At 44.5% G+C, this 13,706-nt stretch overlaps 1 protein-coding gene and 1 long non-coding RNA gene across 4 annotated transcripts in view; one reads left to right on the top strand and one right to left on the bottom strand.

The window, feature by feature from the left end:
• DCAF10 (DDB1 and CUL4 associated factor 10) overlaps positions 1-1,534 on the bottom strand; it is a 42,345-nt gene extending 40,811 nt beyond the window's left edge. Inside the window, exon 1 of one of the 2 annotated variants that reach the window (XR_013388112.1) lies at positions 913-1,534. Coding sequence is in view for 1 of the 2 variants with exons in the window: in XM_077912597.1 (XP_077768723.1) it covers positions 913-1,463 (551 nt within the window). In the remaining variant the exon portion in view is untranslated. The remainder of the gene's footprint in view (positions 1-912) is intronic. The other variant, XM_077912597.1, reaches the window with a different exon arrangement.
• LOC144322484 (uncharacterized) lies at positions 463-4,712 on the top strand. 2 transcript variants are annotated; one of them, XR_013388116.1, is made up of 4 exons: positions 463-560; positions 716-1,639; positions 2,592-2,754; positions 4,016-4,712. It is a non-coding gene; the product is annotated as an uncharacterized LOC144322484 (long non-coding RNA). The 2 variants fall into 2 exon arrangements; XR_013388117.1 differs by lacking the exon at positions 463-560 and having other exon boundaries at positions 852-1,001.
• The last annotated feature ends 8,994 nt before the right edge of the window (positions 4,713-13,706 follow it).

Below are 13,706 nucleotides of genomic sequence, written 5' to 3'. Positions count from 1 at the left end.
AAATTTTTAGTACGGTTATTTGGCATGTAGTTGAACCAGTAAGTCCCAAGTTTAGTAAGACTGGTGGTGCCATTAGCTGGTTTGGCTCACCACTGCAACTTCTGCATCTAGAACATAGCAAGTGCTCAACAAGTATTTATTGAATGAGGGAATGAATAAGTGGACAGCTACGCAAATGACTAGAATCCAGAGGCCTTGATTAGGTCGGAGTTATTATATTAACTATCTCCTCTCAGGGTGGGGCTGTGTGTAGTTTTCTTCCTTTGTTGTTGAACTTGTTCGTGTATTCACCAAAGTTTTAAAAAAATACATATTATTTTGAAAATTCCTCATTAACGCAGAGTAAACCGAGACCGAATAGGAAATATTTAATCTGCCAGGAGGCAGAAGCACGTCGTCCTGGCTGGGGAAGTTCACAAATGCCCCGCATCCCAGGACACCCCGCTGCCGCGTCTTAGTATCCTCCAGGAGCAAAGGAACACGCACACTTGTCCCCTCACGGCAGGTCAGGCACAGAGTACATGGAATCTGCAGGCTCCCTACCCTTGCCAGAAGCTTCGGTGAGAAAAGCGCAAGCCTGGGATGACAGGGAAAGAATGAGCATCTCCTCAGCGCGTAGTTTGCTAGGCCTGTACTGTGTACCAGAGAACCCTAGCTCGGGCCTGGCTCTGGCAGACCCGCGGGGTGACGGGCCCCACGCATTTCTGCTTCACAGAGCTCCGCGTCCCGAGGCGCACAAACGAGTCCCGGGCCTGCCTACCTCCAAGGGCCGGGCCGGGACCTCCAACAGCCACAGAGCGCTTCAGAGAGTGTCGGGGGGCCTGCAGGCCGGCGGCCCCCGAGCGGGCCGCCGCCCACGGGCAGCAGAGGCAGGCGGAGGCGGGCACCCGCCCTCCGAGGGGCCGCGCTTACCCGTCGGGCGAGTACTCGAGGTTGAAGACGGCGCCGTGGGTGCGGGTGCTGAGGTACACCGAGTCCGCGGGATGGATGGAACCATAGAGGTTAGTCATGGTGCGGAAATTGTCCCGCGCCGGGTCCACGAACAGCCCGCGGCCCAGGCTGCGCTCTCTCAGCCACCCGAACAGCCGGGCGCCGGGGCCGCCCAGGCCGACGCCGAGGCCGTGGCGGCCCCGGCTCCCGGCCCTGCAGTCTGGCCCGGGTCGCCGACGCGGCGGGGAGGGCGGTGACGGCTCTCCCTGGGCGGAAGCGGCTGAGGAGTCCAGGGCTCCGGGCGGCCCAAGCTCCCCGACGCGCGCGGCCAGGGGCAGCGAGGGGGCGCCGGGGCGGCGAGGGCTCCGGGAGGGCGACGGGGGAGGGGCTGCGTCAGCCCCGGGCTGCGGCGGAGCGGGCGGGGAAGGGAGCGGCCCGCCGGCTGCCGCCTGCCCCGCGCGGGGTGCCGGCTCCTCGGCCCCGGCTCCGGCCGTCCCATCCTCTCCGGGACTACCGGGCCCGAAGGGAAACATGACCGACGCACCCGCCCCCCGCTCCCGGCCGCTGCCCCGCCGGCAGACACCTCAGCGCTCCCGCTCCAGCCGCCACTTCCGGCGTGCGACCGCCTAACCCCGCCGGCTGGGAAACGCGCGCCGCCGCGACCGCCATCCGTTGGGGACCGCGAAAGCGGGGACACCGCCCATGGCAGGTGCTTTATACCGGGGGCGACCAGCTGTGTCTGAGCGTAACTGGGAGAACTCAGGGCTCGGGCTGCACAGGGCAGTGTTAGCATCAGGGCACCCCTGCGACAGTCTGTAGTTGTCAGTCATCGTGACTGTGTGTCTGGGGATGCGTGGGCCTGAATAGTCAAAGTGGTGGACCAAGATTATATCCTTATCCCCAATTTACTCTAAGGTCACAAGGGGAAAAAACTTCCATATTATGTGCAGGTCCCACATAGTAAGTGGCACGGTATATTGCCTACTCAGACTGGGAGTCTAGGACTCAAGTTCACCGTTGCCCTAAAAGCCCAGATCTGTGGCGTCTCGGTGGTTCAATCAATGAGTCAAGTGTGGAGCTCTTGATTTCAGCTGAGGTCATTATCTCAGGGTTGTGAGATGGAGCCCTTCTAGGGTACCCCAGCTCAGTGGGAGTCTGCTTGAGATTCTCTCGCTCCTCCTCTCTCTGCCCCTTTCCCCTGCTCTCTTTCTCAAGTAAATTAAAAAAAAAAAAAAAAAAAAAGAAGTCCAGGTCTATACAGAGCCTGGAAAATGGTGTCTATCAGTGCTCTGAATATTTGCCCAACTCCCAGCTACTGCCCAGTAAGGTCAAGATTTTATCAAGGCCGAAGTCTTCCTCTCCTCAGGAAGGAGCATATATCCAGCAGGAGTCACTGAGTGGAGCTGGAGACCTAAATCAAATCAACCTTACAAGCAACAGAGCCCCAGGTCAAATCCTGCTTACATGTTTCAGGCAGGGCACGGACGGCATGACGGGTGCAAGGCCCTTCACCAGGGCTGTTAGAGATCAATATACAGAACTCATTTGTAAAAGAGTTAATGGGAACTGATGTGTGTCTTGGGAAGGGAAGGAGAGTCTACAATAAAGCAAGGCTTGAGGTACAAGGGAAAGGTGGATATAAGAACTGACAACTCTTCTAGGCCTTGATCAAGAGCTATGTTGTAGAAGGCTCACATGTGATGACTGAGGAGGAACCTGGAGGATCTTTGTAGAAGAGCTATCCTGTGAGGACAGATCTGAAGGATCTCTACAGTAAGAATGAGATTCAGAAAGGGCTGAACATTCAGCAGGTCCTCCCATCAGGTAAGTTAGTTCTTCAGCTATTGTCCATGAGCTGATTGAAAAAAAAGGCAAAAACCAAGCATCTTGAATTCAGAGATCAGGCATCCATTCCTCTGGAGATGCTCTCCATGTTGCTCCACAATGTAGACGGTGTAGAAGTCTATTTTGTAATTAAATAATGTCCCTTAATGACCCCCAACTTCTGGCTGCTTAATAGAGGCCCCCTGTTTGGCCTCTAAATTATGGCCAATGGCTAAAATTTTATGGTGACCATTTACCAATACTATTTTTTAATAGGTTAAGTAAAACAATTTTAAAAGTTACATACATATTCCGAAGTATTTATAATATAGTTCCAACAGAAAAATACAAGCTCTGCAATGAAAGTTTGTGCTGCCTCAAGGTAACAGATTTCACAGTTCAGGCAATTCAAAATTAACACAGTATAGTGGTAATAGTAGTAAAAGTGGTTAAGAAATATTCACTAACAATTTAGAGAATCTAGAGAAGCCAAATGGGAAGAAAAAATTTTGTAGGTTTGCATGTACCGCTATCAGCTAGAAAATAAGAATGATTCTTGAGATGCTAACCAAAAAAAAAAAGGGGGGGGGCAGTAGCAGCTGTAACACAAAACAAGTCATTCAGTAATGCTAAAGGTTTTGTTTTCTTTCTTTCTTATGCTTCTATTTAAAATGTGAGTCCTCACTTATCAAATATTTTTTGCTAAAACCTAAAATAATAAATTATTTAAGGACTAAAATTCTATTGAGATGACCATGATTTTACAACCCATCAGTTAAAAAAAATTTACTAGAAGTTAATTGAGAAGGCACTAAAGTAAACTTTCTGTGACTGCTATTTACCCACTGCCTTTGAGAGCCTTCAAACACAACCATGTCAACAGGAATGACTGCAAATCACAGTTTATACAGACCAATTTCTATGTAACACTATTTCTGAGTACTAAAAAACTTTCAACTTCAACAGCTCAGCTTCACAGATATCAGTTCATCAGAAATGCCTAAGCATCCTCTGAATTTCTTTCCCTTGATGTTCCTTTCAGATCACAACACAAGGAAGCAATTGGCAAATGTTTCCCCTAAGCCCAGTATCACATGTCCCTGGATACTCCCAACACTTAGGATCTATCTCATTGAGCAGACAGAAAGCCAATTCATTTACTCTCTTCCCTATCTACTGACTAGATGTTTTTAAAAAATTACTTCCTAAGTGATGCCTTATAATATCATGTGCCTGAAATAACGCTGGTCTTTCTGTTTAGGCTTTATACTTTGGGAGCAGCAGATTCACTCCTGATGTCTTTGACATCATTCTTTATTGGGAACAAGATTGACAAAATGAGCAAGGCAGATGGACAAGGCAAAAAAAAGGCTGAAATGGCAGCGATATCCCAGGCATTTTCCCGATTGAAGCCATGCATCTCGAGCTTTTTGAAATGGTCATCTATTACATCATCAGCTTGGGAAATAAGAAGTACAAACTCCAGCATTGCCTTTGCCCGAGCAGAGAGGTTAGACTTTCTCCACTTCACGCAGACCTGCAAGAAAACACACGGTCAAAAGCAGAATCTCTGTTCATCACAATACAGCCGAGAAAACAAAAGGCCTAACAAAATGAAAAGACCCAAGGTTAGAATAAAGGGGCAAAGTCAGGACAAAATAAACTTTCCAGTGTGATGCAAACCTGAAACTCTGGCTCAACCCCACCTCTGCAAAGAAGTCTTCTTTGCTCACTCAGCTACAAGCTCCTCTAAATACTCATGGCACCAAAACTCTCAGAACCAAGACTCAGAGACTCTAAGTACATAAAGACTCCGAATCCAAACTTTTTCTTATGAGTAAAGTGAAGCTCAGATCCCTTTGTCCCCAATTAATCCCACACAAGACATAATATATGTAAAATTAATAGCTAACACTTAGCAATTACTATGTGCTAATAAGAATGTGCTCAATGCTTCATATTCATTTTGTTATTGCTTACAAAAATCCTAGGAAGTAGTATTTTTATTATTGTCCCCATTTTATTGGCAAAGAAACTAAAGCTCAGAGAGGTCAAGTGACTTCCCCAAGGTCATAGAGTTGGAAAGAGGCAGAGCTGGGAACTGACTCTAACTGTATTTGATTCCAAAGATTTTATTTATAATCATTACCCTTGCTCAAGAAAAATGCTGAAAACCACCAAACACCTAAAAATAGAATAGTTCAGCAAACCATGGTATGACAGCCCACACTATGGCCACCAGAGAAGCAATGATCTTGGATGAACAAAGGTCTGGCAAGTAGACAGGAGGTTCTCAGCACAGCAAAGGGGGAGAGGATGTACCCATCCCAAAATTATCTTCAGGCTGGCACCTGAAGCCCTTTAGGAACAGTTTACAAGGTCTCCACTCAGGTGGGCTCAGGATGGTAAGCTGGGGGGTGGGAAGACTGATGACCCTCGACCTCAGGAATAAATGCAGAGAACTGATGTTTCTGTTCCCTGGCCCAGAGGATCAGGAATTTCAGCATAGGGATCAGGACTTTTTAAGTTTGGTGGTGACAAACCCATGTTTGCTGTGTCTTTACCCTTAGTTCATTTCTCTGTGAAGAATTAGCATGACCTCTGACACCCAAGGGCCTGGCTTTGGATGAAGGAGATAGTAAGTTGTTGGCTGGGGGAGTGAGACCCATTTCACAACCCCTCTTGGTGGGAAAGATAAGATGGAGGCAGTTCTAGAAATGAGAGGCAGACAGGTACACCTTGGGGCCAGCAGCAAGAAATAAAAGAAAACCTAAGAAACTGGTTTGGGCCCATGAGGAATAATTAGTGGCTAAATTCACACTGGCAAATGCAAACAATATAATGTAACAGAAACAGTGCAAGCTTTGAAAATGGACTGTCATATTCTACAATTTTTTAAAATTTTTATTTATTTATGATAGTCACAGAGAGAGAGAGGCAGAGACACAGGCAGAGGGAGAAGCAGGCTCCATGCACCGGTAGCCCGATGTGGGATTCGATTCCGGGTCTCCAGGATCGCGCCCTGGGCCAAAGGCAGGCGCCAAACCGCTGCGCCACCCAGGGATCCTGGACTGTCATATTCTAGTTGCATGCTCCATGTTAAGTGACAGCACTGAACGTCAAGGATAAAATGGTTATAATAAGGCTCAACTTGGAAAGGAAGCTGTATGCATTTGAGAGGTCTGTCAGGTATCCAGGATCAGGTCTGCCACAAACCTGGGGCTCAGCTAACCCCTAGTCCCAAACATCATGTACACAAAGAAAGAAGCAGTTGGACACAGTGATGAGACTGGAAGGGAACTCAAGCAATGGGAAGAGCTCAGGGGTGGGGGGCTTGGGGAGAAGCAGGTGTTCCCTGCACCACATAGTGGCATGGACCTTTCCTTTTCCTTAGATATGAAGATGCCCTGAAACTGGCACAGGGAAGGGACATGGACACCAGCCTGGTCAGAGAACACTGGGTTCTTCGAGTAGACCCTGTACCAGGTACTGTGGACAACCATGCTGTATGGGCACCTGTTGGCCAGGCTGGTCAACTACAATGATGAGTTCCTTGTCAACTCAGATAAGGTGGCTTAGGAAGGGAGGGGAGAGGACCTGTCCATAAGCCTTGGATATCAGGTCAGAAGAACCTAGACAGGTTCAGCCATATTTTTTAAAGGTTTTATTTATTTATTCATGAGAGACAAAGAGAGACAGACAGACAGACAGACACAGGCAGAGGGAGAAGCAGGCTCCATGCAGGGAGCCCGATGTGGGACCCAATCCCAGGTCTCCAGGCTCATGCCCTGGGCCGAAGGCAGCACCACACTGCCGAGCCACCAGGGCTGCCTGGATCAGCCATATTTTAGCAACAGATTTGCCCACCTTCTCACCTACCCCTTCACTTAAGCATTCATTCCCAGTCTCTTGCTATCAACTACCCTATTTCTTTTCTTCATAATACTCAACACTTCTGAAGTTAACCTATTCTTTTATTTTCTTTAGTTGTTCATTCTTTTCTCCTCTCTAAAATACATCTGAAAGCCTAGAAATTTTTCTGACTTGTTCAAAGGAGTGCCTGACATATAGGGGTTGCTCAGAAAATATGTGTTGAATATATTACTAAAGTTCCAGAAACAATTTCTGAGGCCCACCAGGTACTGGACTAACACATTCAAAAGAGGAAGGAAAAAGAAAAAAGACTTCCTAACCTCAGGGGACCTACTACATGGGGATAGGGAGAGGCAGGGAAGGAAGGAATTCATTTTGGCACTGGTAACATTCTGGGAACTTTACATATGTAACCTTATTTCATCCTTGTACCAGCACTACAGAATGGGTATTAATACCATTTTACTAATAAGGAAACCAAAGCTCTGAGACATTTAAGTACTTGTTGAGGTTCATGTGCCTCATTTGTGGCAGAACTCAGATGTGAACACAGGATCTATCTCTTCCCACCAGGAGACAGGAGCTGTGGAAGCTGTGAAAAGGTAGGGGAGTCAGCACTCTGTATGCCACTGGAAAAGGACAGATGAAGGATGCTGTGGGGGGGTCACAGAAGAAAATATCTCTTTTAAGTAAAGACAGGTGAGATGGACTTTGAAGGAAAGATCAGATTCACAAGGCATGGACAGGAGGAAAGGCATCTCAGGGGCACAACAAAGGGTGGACAAAAGTAAAGAGTGAATAAATCATGAGACCTGAGTGATTCAGAGTAGAATTAGGTCTACTTTCATTCCAACAGATGGAACACACAGAGAGGCTGAGGGAAATGAGGCTGGGAAGGCAGGCTGGTGTCAGGCCACAGAGTCTCATTGTGACATGCTGTCTCCTCTTCAGTAACAGAATCCCTTCATTTTAGCCATGCATATGAGTACACAGCCTCCCTTGCAGCTAAGTGTGATCATGTGATTAAGTTCTGGCCAGTGGGATGTAGACAGAAGTGATGTGTGTGACTTTCATGTCATTACCCTAAAGGAAAGGAATGTGTATCCATAAATGCCCCTTCTTGCTCTTTTTGCTGGTAGCAGTGGTGAATCAGCATGAACATGTAGGCAAGGGCAATCCCACACAGTAAACAACACTAATTTGGTCCTTAGCAGCCTACATAGGGACTGTAAGGTGAGAAGAGAGAAAATAAAAATCTTGTATAAACCACTGTATCTTTGGGTGTGGATAACAGCAACCTACCTTGAATCCTAAGTAAGAAACCCATGATTGCCAGGCTGAAGTCCCTGAACTTCATTTAGGGGGTTATAGGGAGCCAGAGGGCTTTTAAGCCCAACATAAGAAAGATGAACCACAGTCATTACCTAACTTATTTTGGTTCTATATTGACAGTTATATAGTTAAATTCAGAACCCAGCTTCAGAATCCAAAGGATGTCTCAACAAACTAGTCTTTCTTAACTTCTTTCTAGCTCCACAGTAATGTGGAACTATGTGAGAAGAAACTCTAGCAAGCAAGCATCTGGATTTCATCTAAGAATGATTTAGCACTGTTTTTCTATTTACCTGTTTCCTTGTTGTATGTAGCATTATAATAAGCAAAGAAGGCTCTGAATTCCAATGGCCAGTGAGACAACATTTTGAAAATATTTGGTAAAAATCCTGTCCGCAGGAAGAAGCACCATGGAAACATAAAATGAAAATTAAGAGCAGAATAGGTGGGACACCTAGGTGGTTCAGCAGTTGAGCATCTGCCTTCCACTCGGAAGGTGATCCTGGGTCTGGGGATCGAGTCCCGTATCAGGCTCCCTGCAAGGAAGCCTGCTTCTCCCTCTAGCTAGGTCTCTGCCCCCCCCTCTGCCTCTCTCTTCTCTCTGTCTCTCATGAATAAATAAATAAAAATCTAAAAAAAAGAAAAGAGAGCAGAATAGGTAACAGTAACTGCTAGTCACTATACTGTCAGTTGAATGCCAGATGCTATCATGGGAAGGCCACAGCCTTGGTGTCGAAGTACCCACACATACCTTCTTCACCTTTTAGGGTATTTTTATAACTTATAGTGTTACTTCTAAAGGTATTTGTGATTTTTTGATAAGTAATTTTGTGAAATTTAGACAGTGAATGTTATAACTAAACCAAAAGACACTTCTTAGAATTTAAGCTTTACTGATTTACCTTTTTACAGAGGGCCTGGTGGTGCTCATTTCTTTCTTCATCTTTTTTTTAAGAGGCTCCACTGGGTGTGGAGCCTCAACGTGGGGCTTGAACTCACGATCCTGAGATCAAGACCTGAGCTGAGATCAAGAGTTGGACACTTAATTGACTAAACCACCCAGGTGCCTGATGCTCATTTATTTCTAAGAATTAAATTAATAAGAAGCCTTGATACTAGTAAAGTACTTTGTTTTTTTTGTTTTGTTTTAAAGATTTTATTTATTTATTTGAGAGGGGGAGAGGACAAGAGTGAGACAGGGGGTGGGGAAAGGAGAGGGAGAAGCAGACTCCCCACTAAGGGAGCCCAACTTGGGGGCTCAATCCCAGGACCCCAGGATCATGACCTGACCCAAAGGCAGACGCTTAACTGACTGAGCCAGGCAGGTGCCCCTAGTGAGGTACTTTGTAACGTTCTTTCATACATCCCTCTCCATAACTCTGTAAGGTAAGGAAGGCAGTTATCACTATCCCCAGTTTACAAATAAGGAAACTAAGGCCCAGAGAGGTTGACTTGGCCATGACAAGGCCATGCCAAAAGTAAGAGGCAGCCTTGGAATTTTGACATTGGCTTTTCAGTATTTTTCCTTTTTTTTTTTTTTTTTCAGTATCTTTCCTAATGGGATGTTATAGCAGACAACTATTGGCTCCATTGTTGTGAAGCTCCAACTAATGGCTTCAGCAGCCATTTCTCCCCTCCTCCCTTGACAACAGAACCTGGATATTGTTCAGATACCAGACTGCCACTGGTTTCAGGGAAGGTTAAGCCCTTCTCTAACCCTAGTGGGTGAATCCTGATTGGTTCAAACCAATTATGGTTATTCTATTCCAATTCTTGGTGATTGGTCTAGGAATGGGCATGTGACACCTACTGAATAAAAAACAAGGGGACATCAGCTGGGAGCTTTCTTCTCACTCTAAAAAGAATATGAGGAAGAGGTGCATTCTCCTAACCCCTGGAAGGATGTGATGTATTCTGCTACTATATGGCAATCTAGTGACCAGGAGGGGACAAGAGTCATCACACCGAGGAAGACAGAACCAAAAAATGCTAAGAACCTCATCCTGCTCTACCACTTAGCCACTGGATTAAATAACTCAGGAATCATCCTGTTGTTATATGGGACACTGAACTGTCCTTACAGTTACATGAACTGGACTGGGTTTTGTTACCTATAGTCGAAAGCATCCTGATGAAAGATGCTAATAGTCTGTTACTGAGCTAGAAGACATATTATAAAGAAATATATATATATATATATATATATATATATATATATATATATATATATATATATATACCAGCTGGGGGCAGGGATTAGGAAGTAGAGAGGAATGGACAGGTGAAAGTGGTACTGAGTTAGAGGCTGAGGGCTCCAAACCTTTCCCAATGGAGCAGGTGGATTTTTATCTTTTTTATATAATGGGTTTCCATACAAGATTTTGTTTGGAAAAAAAATCCTCTAAGTTCTACCACCAAGTTTGAAAAATAAAAGCTTACAACAAATGTCTATGCTCAAAGAAGGGTCTTGTAATTTGGCAACATAGAGTACCAATATTAAAAAGTACCCTAAGGAAAAAATTCAGGCATGTTCAAGAAAGAAATGCACAAATATCTAAGTGTCCAAGATTGGGAGACTGCTGAAATAAATTAAAATATCTGTATTATACAATAATATTTTATGCAGCCACTAATTATCATGATGTTTTGACCTATAAGATGTCCATGATAACATGATTTAATTTTAAAAAGCTACATGTACATGGGCGCCTGTCTGGCTTAGTTGAAGAGCATGTAACTTCTGATCTTAGGGTTGTGAGTTCAAGCCCCACGCTGGGTGTAGAGATTACTTAAATAAGTAAATAAACTTTTAAAAAGTTACATGTATATGCATACAAAGAAAATAAGAAAACACATCAGAGAGGATCCCTGCGTGGCTCAGCAGTTTAGCGCCCTGCCTTTGGCCCAGGGTGCGATCCTGGAGTCCTGGGATTGAGTCCCGCATTGGGCTCTCGACATGGAGCCTGCTTCTCCTTCCTCCTGTGTCTTTGTCTCTCTCTCTCTCTCTCTCTCTCTGTCTATCATAAATAAATAAGTAAGTAAGTAAGTAAATAAATAAATAAATAAATAAATAAATCTTAAAAAAGAAAAGAAAAGAAAACACATCAGAATGCTAATAGTAGATGACCTGGGTAGAATCAGATATATGTTTTATTATTTTTGAATTTTCTCCTTACTTTTCTTATTTTTCAGCATGTAATTCTAAGAAGCAGCAAGACATCTCTCATATTGTTTAAGCAGATAGCATGTATCTCAGTGGAAAAATCTCTACACCATATTATAGTGCTAAAGGAAACTATAAACAAACTTCACAGGTGGCAGAGGACAGAGTGACAAAGAAGGGTCCCAGAACATAAGAGCCTGTGCCTAAGAGGAAAAAAATTGTCCTTCTCATTGGGATACAGCTGGACCCCAAAGGAAGCCACAGAAAACTTGGGCAGACTAGGGCAACCAGTTCCAGGGCTTCCATTGCAGCCAACCCAGTCTGCACTGGCTGACTCCCTACACGAGGGGAGGGTCTCACCCCCTTTTCTACCTCCTTCATGAGCTCTACAATGTCAAAAGACCAGTCCTTCTTGTAGGGAATGGGGTACAAGCTGATGGGTTTGGACTCCTCTTCCTGCTGAGTCTCATAAAGACTCAAGGTCAGGATCACCACAGGCAACTTTTCCCAAACGCTGTTTGTCACAAGGTAAAGACAAGACTGCAGGAAACAGAGACAGGTTTGGATGGGCTACTGAAGGACTGGCTTGGATGGCCAGTATACCTGGGCCTAAAGGAAAAAGATGGCAAATAGGTTCCACCTCCTGGCACAACTCCCACTGATTATAAATCTCATCTTGAGCAATCATGAAAGGGATTCTGGGCTCAGTAAGAGATAATCAGTAATGTCTGACATGGGTAGGTGATATGAGGCAAGGTGCCCAAGTAGTATTATTTTAAAGAGGTCAGATAAATGTTTGAACCTCTGGGTTCAAACACAGAACTGTCTGATTCCAAAGTCTATGTTCTTCCTACTTTGTAGTACTGTCTCTTTTTTTAAAAGTCTAACTAAAAAATGTCAAAAAAACAATATTCTAAAAGAAGAATGGGAAACAAACACATAAATTTGAATGAGCAGCTCCTTTGTGCCTTTTACCACACAAAGTTCTAAGAGGGGTATGCTTTTCTAGAAAGTGTGTGGTCGGGTTTATCTATGAAAGATAGTGTAATGTAGGGCTGTCTAAAGCCAGAATGCTGGATCCAAACCCTGACTAAGCAAATAGGTGAGCAGAAGCAGGTTCCTCAGCTTCATCTATAAAGTATAGATAGTAATATCAAATTCAGATACTCAATTCAGAGCTGTTATGAGGACTTAATGAGTTAATACATATAAAGCTTTTAAAATAGAGCCTTGCTCTTAGTATACACTGTAAATTAAAGGAGATGTTACAGGTTTAAAATAAGGGTTCAATGAAAGTATACTGGGGCACACTTAAAAATCTATCAATTGACATTTGCTTACATATTCGATACTAGACCCACAGAAAAGATTTGGACAACTCCTCTCACACCCTCTAGGAACCCAGGATGGGCTGTATCTCCTGTAGCAGCCCACATGCCTGACATTCACATTCACATTTGACAACCTACTGAAGGGGAAGGTCTAGGCTGTCAGACTTTGTAGCTTTTTAATTTCAGCCTCCCCTACCCACTAGGTGGATGGGACAAGTATCTGAATAACCAGGCCATAGACCAGCCATTAGGCTCCCAGGCCAAAAAGCCCTATCCACATAGATTCATACTCTATGAATTGGGAAATCAGAAGTTAGTTAGCTGGCAATGAGAGTTTGGGCTGAAAAGTATGATACAAGGCAAGGCCACTGGAATCATGATGGGCATGAGTACACCAGAGTGAGAGAGAAATCATGAATAAGCAACAGTTATGAGGGAGAGAAAAAATTTAGGGTGGAGGGTAAGGAAGAAAGTTGGTGGTAGGAGGAAATGCAGATAGATAACAAAGACAAAAGGCAGTTGAGACTTGTTCATGGCAGAGTTCCCAGGATCCTGCTGCAGATGTCCCTTGAAGTACCAGAATGAACTCTGAGTTTCATTTCCCATGTGGCATAATTGCTTGGTTTCCAATACTTAAGAGGGCATTGACAAGAAGAATCAGAGATAACAACCAAGAAAGCAAATGTATCATTCCAATCAGGGAACCTTCTGTAACTCAAAGAAAACAATGTAGTCAGGAGTGAAATGGCCCTACCATATAAACTTAAAATAAAAAGCAAACACTCATAAAATACTTAGTACATGCCTAATATTATTCTGGCTGCCACACATATGTATTTGTATATATCTTCCTCTACCCACTAGCTGGATGGTGGGGAGATCTCTCTCTCTCTCTCTCTCTCTCTCTCTATATATATATATATACACACATATATATGTGTGTGTGTAATTTTTAAAGATTTTACTTATTTATTAGAGAATGAGCATAAGTGGGGGGGAGGGGCAGAGGGAGAGGGAGAAGCAAACTCTCTGCTGAGCACAGAGCCTGATGCAAGACTCAATCCTAGGACCCTGAGATCATGACCTGAGTCAAAGGCAGATGCTTAACTGACTGAGCCACCCAGGTACCCCACTGGCTGCTTTATATTAATTCAAAACTCAAGTTATGTTGTTATATTATTATCCCAATTTTAGAGATGAGAAAACACAACCACAAAAGAGGTAAGTCACAGCACCTGCAAGTGGTAGTGACA

Source organism: Canis aureus, chromosome 10, assembly GCF_053574225.1.
Source record: "Canis aureus isolate CA01 chromosome 10, VMU_Caureus_v.1.0, whole genome shotgun sequence".
In the NCBI taxonomy this organism is placed as follows: domain Eukaryota; kingdom Metazoa; phylum Chordata; class Mammalia; order Carnivora; family Canidae; genus Canis; species Canis aureus.
This window is presented reverse-complemented; position numbering and strand designations above follow the sequence as displayed.